The following is a 10,945-nucleotide window of genomic DNA, read 5'->3' as shown; positions in this document are numbered from 1 at the left end:
TTAGAAAGACAGTCTAGCAGCTTGTTTTGAGCGATTGTAGACATACATATGTGCAGTGTTTTTAAGGTAAAAGGTAATCAAGGTCACCAAGATTTAGCAAAATTTCTACATCAGAAAAACACAAAAGACCAGAAATTATCCATGCAACCCCCCAACCCCATCCAATCAGGAACTGCAAGAAGGACATTAATATTTTGTAGCCTTTTCATAACTAGTTACATACAAGTAGTTCACACACATTCTTCTTGTACAGACAATATTCACTTCATAATCTTTCACCTTTTCCAATCTTTGCAAAATCTTTGTTTTTTATTAGTTCACAGGCACATTCTCAGCACTTGATTAATATGATATAAAATTAAAAACTAAATGAAAACTACAAATCTAAAAAAAAAATGGAGAAGACTGTAGGAGAGAGTGGTAACTCCTTACAATCTGAATTAAGAACCTAATAAAATAGTATTAATTGTTTTTGTGCTACTCCTAGCCCAGTAAATTGCTTCACTATGTGATTAAGTGGCAAAGCTAATCTTGCCTGTAGAGCAGGGGTGTCAGATCTTTTTCACAAAGGGCCAGTGTGGGTGCAGGTTTTCATTGAATCAATGGTCACACCTGATTGAAAATGAAGATCATTAGGTAACATTTGTTTTGGACTTGCTTAGTTAGAATGAAAACCTTCACCCACAGTGGCACTTTCTGGAAAAGATTGGACACCCCTGGTGTAGAAGTTTCGAATACAGCTTTCAAAAGTTCCATTTTTGTAGCAATGTAACAATAGATGCAACAATACCTCAACAAAAACGACTACAATAGGGCAAGACTGGTAAGACAAGCAAATGAACTAAACACAGAGTTGACTTTATGAACATTATACGTTTTTTGAAAGATTGATATAAATTAATGAGCCACCATTAAAAGATCTTTTACTATCAATGTGGTGTCAACTACAAGAAGGCTACTGATTATCAAGCACGTATAGCTTTAATTTTTCTTTACATGCTTTTACATGTAAATAAACATGTCTGACAACTATTTATATACCATATTATACCATATCTAGGGTTAGAGTTACCACTAGTTTGCTCAATAGGTTAAATTATACAGTGCATCGGGAAAGTATTTACAGCACTTTTTGTTATGTTACAGCTTTATTCCAAAATAGATTCAATTCAATATTTTCCTCAAAATTCTACAAACAATACCCCATAATGACAACATGAAAGAAGTGTGTTTGAAATCTTTGCAAATTTATATCAAAAAATAATTAAAAATGATAATAATAATAAACATTCACGTATGTAAATATTCACAGCCTTTGCCATGACACTCAAAATTGAGCTCAGGTTCATCCTGTTTCCACTGATCATCCTTGAGATGTTTCTAAAACTTAATTGGAGTCCACCTGTGGAAAATTCACTTAAATGGACATAATTTGGGAAGGCACACACCTGTCTATACAAGGCCCACAGTTAACAATGCATGTCAGAGCACAAACCAAGCCATGACATCCAAGGAATTGTCTGTAGACTTCCGAGACAGGATTGTATGGAGGCTGTAACATAACAAAATGTGGAAAATGTGATGTGAATACTTTCAGGGTGCACTGTATATGTTTAGGTTAGGTTAAAATATTAGGTTAAAATATATAATCTATTTATTTCTGTAAAGCCGCTATGTGACAATATACATTGAAAACTCTGTAGATTATAAAATTTAATTGAAAATCATATAACATTGTATATCAGTCAAAAAGCTGTGGTGAGATGCTGATACAGCCTGCATGTTCTAAATGCTGGTGTTTATGAGTAAAAGAAGAAGAAACTGTTAGTTAATAAAAAAATAAAAAAAAGAAGAAGAAGTGACAAATACCTTAGCCACAAAAGCTAACTTTCCCATGGCCATTGACAGTGAAAACTTCCTTCTTTCATTTGGCATACATTCTACAGAACATTGTGCGAGCTTGGTGCACATTAGTTCACATGTTGTTCACATGTTCACAAATTAAGCGCTGAAATAGTCCCATGCAATGTGTTTAAAATTTTTTAAACAAAATATGGAATGCATTCATGCTAGTAAATACATGTATTAGTGTTTTTCTGTAGTAGGCAGTGTGTCTTTAAAGCAGGTCTTTTTTGTCATGATGATTTTTGAATCTCAAACTGTACTGACCGAGCCACTGGTGTGAGATCTGGTAGAAGAATCCATGTGAATTCTGACAGCTTGTGGGTGCCGTTAGCTACACACATACATACAGGACAGGAATTTACTGAACAAGTTGCAAATAAGTTACAGATTCAGACTTTCAGCAGGAGCTACAGTGGACTGAAAATGAAGATTAACAAACCAGAAAAACAACATCCAATTTTAAAATGGCAACTGCAAAACCACAAACAACACAATTTTTTTGTGTTTTGGTTTTACTGTTGTGTTTCCCAATTTTGCTCATTTTACTTTTTGTTTGATTGTAATATTTTTTGTTTTCATGTTGCATTTTTAGTTTGTTAATGTGTTTTGCACCTATGTGCCAATATAAAGACTCATAACCTTCTCTCCAAAAAAACACAAACCAACCTTAGTTTGGATAAGATCAGCAGATGGACTTTTAGGCTTCTCAGACCCAAGGTGAGGCAATTCTGTGTTCTGCAATTGTAATGAGCAATAACTGTTTACTTCACTTAATTCACTTCACCCCTAATGCTCTTAAATAACCCAGAAAATTTATTTTTGTGTCATAATTATTACTGGTTTTCTGGTTTCACTAGGTTGCCAAGCTTTTTACAATAGTCCAAACCTTTTTAGATCCTCCTCCTCCTCCTTTTTCTCCTATTATTGTCACAACTATCTAACAGTATTAAACTTTCTGCACTTTCTCTTTGCTTACCTGTAAAGTGTTATATTGTTTGAGCTGTAGTGTGTCTGTGAGCTGCTTGTGGGAATGCAAATTGAGTTTAGAACCCATGATGCTGTTAGGCTTCAACAACTGGTGGTAAAAGTTGGCACCCTTTCTGTACAGAGATAGAAGCAGAACACACATATTACCAATGCATATACATTTTTGTTTTGTTAATAATCACTGACTCAAATCTGGAGGAATAGATTTGTGGTGGAAAATAATATAATTATTTCCTTATCTTATCTTATCTTATCTTATCTTATCTTATCTTATCTTATCTTATCTTATCGTACAGGATTTCCTCCAGATTTCTACAACAAACTCAGTTAAAGGCAAAACCACACATGAATTGGACAGTGAATACTAGCAGAAAGTTATGTGGTCTGTCAATTAAAAAGGTCAGGATTCTGATTTAACTTTGTACTAGGTGTTTCTACTGTTTCCAGTATTTCGTTTTTGTTTAGTCACAACACATATTTCATTACACTCTTAAAAATAAAGTTACTTAAATATTTCTTTAAATATTTCTCTTCACACTCACTAATCTCATAGAATGATCATACTTCATATAATTTATTAAAGGGTTGGAATATATAATATAGATTAGAAAATTGGCAAGAACTGGTTCAGTCAAGGACCTAAATAAATCATGCCTTACTGTAATTGTACTGCTTCCATAGGAGGTGTGTGTGAGGAATTGTGCAGTAGCTGTGACAGCGGAAGAATGTTCATCCCTGTATCTCTCACCATCTCATCAACATGAAAGCAATTTACATTAATTACAGTCCAGGGTACATCACCTCTCACTATCTACACAAACACACAACTAAGTAGTTTTTAAAAACATTTTTAGTGCATCTTGCTTTACATCACTTTAAATAGAACACTTTAGTTTCTTGTTATTTTCAATTAATATTTGAGTTTAATTTTTAGATATCAAAAAATTTTTTTAAAAACTGCAAATATCTACAAAAATCCTGTTTGTCAAATTTGTTGTATGCATGAAAGGAACTTTAACAATTATATGTGACATGCAACTTCAAACCCAAAAACACAAAAAAGTTGGGACACTGTATAAATTGTGAATAAAAACAGAATGCAATGATGTGGAAGTTTAAAATTTCAATATTTTATTCAGAATACAACATAGTTATCATATCAAATGTTCAAACTGAGAAAATGTATAATTTTAAGGGAAAAATAAGTTGATTTAAAACTTATCTCAGAACATATCTCCAAAAAGTTGGGACAAGGCCATGTTTACTACTGTATGGCATCCCCTCTTCTTTTTATAACAGTCTGCAAATGTCTGGGGACTGAGGGGACAAGTTTCCTCAAGTTTAGGAATATGTTGTCCCATTCTTGTCTAATACATGCTTCTAGTTGCTCAACTATCTTAGGTCTTCTTTGTCGCATCTTCCTCTTTATGATGCGCCAAATGTTTTCTATGGGTGAAAGATCTGGACTGCAAGCTGGCCATTTCAGTACCCGGATCCTTCTTCGACGCAGCCATGATGTTGTAATTGATGCAGTATGTGGTCTGGCATTGTCATGTTGGAAAATGTAAGGTCTTCCTGGAAAGAGGCGACGTCTGGATGGGAGCATATGTCATTCTAGCACTTGTATATACCTTTCAGCATTGATGGTGCCTTTCCAGATGTGTAAGCAGTCCATTCCAGACGCACTCATGCAACCCCATACCATCAGAGATGTAGGCTTCTGAACTGAGCGCTAATAACAACTTGGGTTGTTTTGGAGTTTTCCAAAAATAACAACATTTTTATTCGTCTGACCACAAAACAGTTTTGCCACAGTCCATTTTAAATGAGCTTTGGCCCAGAGAAAAACGCCTGCGCTTCTGGATCATGTTTAGATTTGGCTTCTTTTTTGACCTATAGAGTTTTAGCCGGCATCGGCGAATGGCATAGTGGATTGTGTTAACCGACAATGTTTTCAGGAAGTATTCCTGAGCCCATGTTGTGATTTCCATCACAGTAGCATACCTGTATGTGATGCAGTGCCGTCTAAGGGCCCAAAGATCACAGGCATCCAGTATGGTTTTCCGGCCTTGACCCTTACGCACAGAGATTGTTCCTATTTCTTTAAAACTTTGGATGATATTATGCACTGTAGATGATATTAACTTCAATCTCTTTGCAATTTTCCTCTGAGAAACTCCTTTCTGATATTGCTCCACTATTTTTCACCGCAGCATTGGGGGAATTGGTGATCCTCTGCCCATCTTGACTTCTGAGAGACACTGCCACGCTGAGAGGCTCTTTTGATACCCAATCATGTTGCCAATTGACCTAATAAGTTGCAAATTGGTCCTCCAGCTGTTCCTTATATGTACATTTAACTTTTCCGGCCTCTTAATGCTACCTGTCCCAATTTTTTTGGTATGTGTAGCTCTAATGAAATCCAAAATTACCGTAATTTCCGGATTATAAAGCGTACCCATATATAAGCCGCAACCACTGAATTTGACAAAGATTTTTATTTTAAACATAAATAAGCAACACCTGTCTATAAGCCGCTACACTGTCTACACTGAAACTAATGAACTTTACACAGGCTTTAACGAAAGACAGTGTCTGTTACATGGTGTAACGGGTGAAATATGTTGTGGCTCCTTTAAGAGCAGAGCGGCATTTTGGGAATAGCCTGCTGGTAGGCTACTGTTTAGATACAAGATCCTTCCTTTCACAACTATTTCTCTCGGGAGTTTTTCTTTTTTCATCGTCGTGCGTTTGAAAAAAACTTTTTTTCTCTCGATGCCGTGCAGCTCAGAACACAGGTGAGGTGGTTTTTTAGTTTCTGTTTGGAAATTTCATTGGTCTAATGTTATGGGGCTCAGTTTTCTGGCTTGAAGTTTGTGAAACCGGGAAAAACCCAGGAAAAATTCATAAATAAGCCGCTTCGTTGTTTAAGCCGCGGGGTTCAAAACGTGGGGGAAAAGTAGCGGCTTATAGTCCGAAAAATACGGTAACCAATATTTAGCATGACATTTCAAAATGTCTCACTTTCAACATTTGATATTTTAGCTATATTCTATTGTGAATAAAATATAAGTTTATAAGGTTTGTAAATTATTGCATTCCTTTTTTATTTAATTTGTACAGTGTCCCAACTTTTTTGGAACCGGGTTTGTATATCAAAATCTTTTATTCATTCATCATAAAAAAATTCAGTAAAGAAAATTACTTTTGATATCATACCTTAGTTTGGATGAGAGTAGCAGAGGGAATTTTAAGCTTCTCGAGTCTGGGATGAGGTAATTCTATGTTCTGCAAATGTAATGAAGTATGGTTTCTTATTTCACTTACAGTTGATTCAGAAAGTGTTCAGATCCTCTTAATTTTTTTTTCTTAATTTCGTTATGTTGCAGCCTGATATTACAATCTTTGATTTTTTTTCTCATTAATCTACACCTAGTGTCCCACAATGCCATAATGACAAGTAACAGAATTCTGGAAAGGTCTGTAATGATTTTTTGTATTTAGAATAAATGGAAATCACGTTAAGTATTCTGACTCTTTGCAATAACATTTGAGGATTAGCTCAGGTGCTTTCCATTTCTTGTGATCATTGATATGAAGATTTTTCTACTCCTTGTCTAGAGTCTACCCGTGGAAAAGTGTACTGATTAGACATGATTATGAAGTCACACACCTTTCTATAGAGGGCCTCACAGCTGACAATACAAATTACAGCAAAAAGCAAGCTATGAGGTCAAATGAACTGCCTGCAGAGCTCAGAGACAGGATTGTTGCAGTGCACAGATCTGGGGAAGGCTACAAAAAACTGCTGCTACACTGAAGATGCCAAAAAGCACAGTGGCCTCCATAAATCGCAAATGGAGGAAGTGTGGCATAACCAGCAACTTAGGGAGAAGGGTGTTAGTAAGAGAGGTGACCAAGAAACCAATGGGCACTCTGACTAAGTTCCGGATATCCTGTGTGGAGATGGGGCAAAATTTCATAAAGACAACTATCACTGCAGCACTTTAGAGATCTGGGCTTTATGGCAGAATGGCTAGACTGGAGCCTCTCCTTGGTGCAAAACCCCTGCTTGGTGTTTGCCAACAGGCACTTTAAGGACTCTCAGGGAGGGAAAGCTGAATGGAGCAAGTACAGAAATATCCTCAAAAGAAACCTGTTCCACAGCACCAAGGACCTTAGTCTGTATGAGGGTTCACCTTGTTGCATCATGCCTAAAAAGATTTAGGCTGTAATTGCTGCCAAAGGTGCTTCAGCTAAGAACTAAGTAAAGGGTCTAATTACCTATGTACATGTGATATTTCTTTTTTTTTTTTTGTAAAAAAAATATTTTTTTCACTTTATCATGTCATTATGGGGTACTAAGTGTAGAATAATGAGTAATTAGATTGTAACACACATATGTAATAAGTAAAGAGGGTCTGAATACTTTCTGAATGCACTGCAGACCTGCTAGGGTCTAGAGCAGGGGTCACCAACATGGACCCCAGGTCACCCGACAGGACCACATGAGTTGCCCGGGGGCCTTAGCCATAGCGCCACTTACCAGTGAGCTGCATCTAATTTTTTTTGTTGCTATTCTTTTTTTAAATCACACTTGCATTGGTGTTAATTTGAAAATGACAATATAAAAAAAACCTTAAAGAAATGTTTTATATTAGATTAAAGCTAGCTGTTCTCCAAGTTGACATAGGTTACGTAATTGATAATCTGTACAAACATGAAGCAACATAGTGCGCGATTTGTTAAAAATTGTTAATGGCTAGTGAAAATGTTGTAGAAGTGATCGTTTTAAAAATGTAAATACTTGCAGAGTTTCAAAGAAATAAAGTTTTGCATATTGATATTTATCTGTTTCCTACATTGTTAAATCATTGTTGATAATTATTGTGAGAAATCATTAACATGATCAGTGTCTTCACATAGATGAATATCATTAATTATCAATAATAACAAAATTAAAGGTAAATTGAGCAAATGTGTTACTTCAGATGTATGCATAAAACTGGTAGCCCTTCACATTAATCGGTACCCAAGATGTAGCTCTCAGTTTCAAAAAGGTTGGTGACCCCTGCTATAGAGCATTAAATACTAGCTAAAAGAAGTAAAAACTATTTACCTTGTCTGCATGGATACATGTTTGTCCTTTCTGAGATGATACATTTGCAGAATCACTTTCTTCACTGAAAGCATCTTTAAAACTAGTCCAGTCCCCAAAGCCAGTGCCATCCCTGTGATTCTCATCCCAGTGCTCAGAGCTACAGGTGGACCAATCCGCAAACTGTTCACAACTTTCAAAGCCATCTTCACTGAAGTTCTCCATCGCTGCACGCCCGTACTTCATAGATACACCACTTTCATCCAATCTGTACAATATAAATCTAACGCACAGCCTAAATAATCCACTCAGGTCTTTGGTGGTAGTAAAAGCTGATGTTATAATATGTCCTTCTGCATAGTCCTTCTAATCTCCCAGCAAAAATATAAACACTTTTTAGTTACTGTTTGCAGTCAAAGCTCCTTATTCTGCAGCTTTAAAGACTTCTTCTGTATCTCAACTTCTGTGTCATGTATTGTGAGAAGCTCTTTTAAATAGAAAGAAAACAGGAAGTTGCCATTGTGTTTCATCTGAGCACATGAAGCCAAACACTTGCTTCCTTTGGTTGTATGAGTTCCTGCATTGCCTCTTTCTACAGAATGGTCGAATTTCCAGGAATTGAAGCCAGAAAGACAGAGAGAGTGAAGGACATGTTGGAGATCATGCAGCCTAATAATATTATTTGACATGAATATATAAACTGACATCATATATTGTGTTTATTTTATTTCTACATATATTAAATGTGATAGCAGACAAAAAAATATCTGTATATAACACACAGTAGGTAACAGCTGAATAAATAACAACCTAAACACGAGCAACTAAGAATAAATACATGTGTGGGAAATACTCAGGGTTTGGGGAATTGACATTTTTGTTTAGCCAGTACAGTTGTGCCTTTTCTGGTTAAAGATTTTCATTGAAAATGACCTCGGCTCATTGATATGGTTAAAAAAAAATGTGGAAACAGAGACAAGGGCAAACACGCCTCTCACTAATATTTCTCACTCAGTTTGTGTTCTGTTTTTAGGGCTGTTTCCTTGTTGTTTATTAGATCAACTAAAATGTTTTTTTTTTTTATTAGATTTGTAGTTTAATAGTAAAATAATAACAGCAAATAAAAAGATTAGATCAAAACCTGAGCATCAGGTTTCTCCTGTACTTAGGTGAGCTTTCATTCATGAGCAGTAGCTTATAATTTTCAAAGGAAGTCAAGTAGTAGTTCCTAAAGCAGTCTAACCCACAGGGGCAAAACAACAGGTAATATCACTAATAAACCCAACATCAGATACAATGTGATACTGTTACATTTCTGAATACATAAGAAAGCAGAATGTACATACTTTTTTGTTGCCGGTGAGACTTATCACAGGTTTGCAATGGTCTGAGTAAATGCTTCTGCACAGCTGAAACTCTGACGCAAAAACAGGAGGAGCAAACAGTGAGCTTAAATCTCTCTCCTTTGCACACCTAGCACAGGTATGTAAATAGCCCCCTCTTTAGCTTCAATGACATTTTTGAAATACATTATATAAGCTCACAATTGAATAGGATGTCTTTGTATGCTATAGCATTGTCCTGCAATGCAATGAAGATATGCTTTACCAAGATTGAAAATAACCCTGGCCTCAGCCCCAATGAACATTGTTCTTATTGTTGAATGGAACAAGTCTCCACAGCCACTCTTCAGAATCAATGTGAAGAACATGTCTACACAGACAGTAACCCAAGCACAGGACTATTCACTGTACCACAATGGCATATGTTGTTAAATCACTACTGACCAACTGCATGTTCAGTATGAAGACATTGCGAGTAGGAGTCCTAGGTATACTGTATTGGTATACAGTGCTTTTGTCAGAGTTTACAGCTATATTCCTTGCTCTTATGGCCCATGCGTTACCTCAGATTTATAAACCTGTAAAGCAAAATCATGGTTAAAAACTTTCCTGTTTTTAATAACCCAGGTGTAGATATCTTACACAATGTAATTCTTATGAAGAAGACATACACATTCAAGAAGTCAGGGATTTTGTAGGCTCAGAATCAGGTGAATAATTAACCAGTAATTCCAAGCAGGTGCTAATGATCGATTTCATATGTGGGTTAAAACACAACCATTAAATGAAACAAACATTTGTGTAGGATGCTTAAAACTGTGTGGTAAACAGTTTCATGTCACAGGACATACACCATGCAAGACTGACAAGACACAAGGTAGTTATACTGCATCAGCAAGTTCTCTCCCAGGCAAAGATTTCAAAGCAGATTGGACTTTCAAGATGTGCTGTTCAAGCTATTTTGAGGCAGCACAAAGAAACAGGCAGTGTTGGGGACCGTAGTGTTTGACTAAGGAAACTTAATGTGGCAGATGAAAGACACATGCATACTTCCCTTCAAAATCAGATGTCCAGCAGTGCCATCAGCAAAGAACTGGGGGAAACCAGTGGGACCCAGGTGCCCCTGTCTATCGTCTGAAGAAGTCTTGCCAAAAGTTGTCTTCATGAATAAATTGTGGCCAAAAAGCCAAATTTAAAGAAGGCTAAATAAAAATATAGGAACTGAGGTGCAGAAAAATAGCAGCATGTGCTCTGGTCAGAAATTGGTTGTAGCAGGAGGCAACTTGTTTGAAACAATAAAGCATGGTGGAGGTTTCTTGCAAGATCCAGGTCGCATTTCTGCAAATTCTTGCAGATGTGGTCAAGATTAATGGTGTCCATGATGCAGAGAAAAACAGAAAGATACTAATCAAATGCACTGCCACAGAAAAGGACAAGTCTTGAAGTATTCGAGGGAGCCTACATCCACAAACATCGATTCAATTTGGATTTCTCTTCTGTTCATTTACTTTCCATTTTGTTGTTTGATAAAAAAAAATGTTTTAAAAACAAAAAAAACCCACAACACTTATTTGTGAAACCATTCATATGTTAGTGTACCAACACCGTTTAA

General features: G+C 36.2%; 2 protein-coding genes across 6 annotated transcripts in view; one reads left to right on the top strand and one right to left on the bottom strand.

Annotated features, from left to right (window-relative positions):
• crim1 (cysteine rich transmembrane BMP regulator 1 (chordin-like)) overlaps nt 1-10,945 on the top strand; it is a 334,519-nt gene that overhangs the window by 75,007 nt on the left and 248,567 nt on the right. The gene's annotated exons all lie outside the window — the stretch shown is intronic.
• On the bottom strand, nt 1,459-9,450 carry LOC310727371 (uncharacterized protein). Of its 5 annotated transcripts, none has more exons than XM_083543801.1 (7): nt 9,337-9,450; nt 8,012-8,582; nt 6,112-6,180; nt 3,552-3,703; nt 2,882-3,005; nt 2,572-2,640; nt 1,459-2,236 (listed from the first exon to the last, which is right to left on the bottom strand). In XM_083543801.1, exons 2-7 carry the CDS (start codon nt 8,234-8,236, stop codon nt 2,117-2,119), a joined length of 759 nt encoding a protein of 252 aa, XP_083399927.1. In that variant the 5' UTR covers nt 8,237-8,582; nt 9,337-9,450; the 3' UTR covers nt 1,459-2,116. The 5 variants fall into 5 exon arrangements, 4 of the variants coding, with proteins under 4 accessions (XP_083399927.1, XP_083399928.1, XP_083399929.1 ...); XM_083543802.1 differs by having other exon boundaries at nt 8,012-8,578; nt 9,337-9,390; XR_014533999.1 differs by having other exon boundaries at nt 3,552-3,719; nt 8,012-9,400.

Source organism: Silurus aristotelis (genome assembly GCF_946808225.1).
Source record: "Silurus aristotelis genome assembly, chromosome: 6".
In the NCBI taxonomy this organism is placed as follows: Eukaryota; Metazoa; Chordata; class Actinopteri; order Siluriformes; family Siluridae; genus Silurus; species Silurus aristotelis.
This window is presented reverse-complemented; position numbering and strand designations above follow the sequence as displayed.

Coding starts and splice junctions, on each gene's coding strand:
- LOC310727371 (XM_083543801.1), bottom strand. CDS start 8,236: ATGAAGTACGGGCGTGCAGCGATGGAGAACTTCAGTGAAGATGGCTTT. Junction 3,704..6,111: donor CTACTCTCATCCAAACTAAG/GTATGATATCAA, acceptor GTGTTTGTGTAG/ATAGTGAGAGGTGATGTACC. Junction 2,237..2,571: donor CTGATCTTATCCAAACTAAG/GTTGGTTTGTGT, acceptor GTATGTGTGTAG/CTAACGGCACCCACAAGCTG.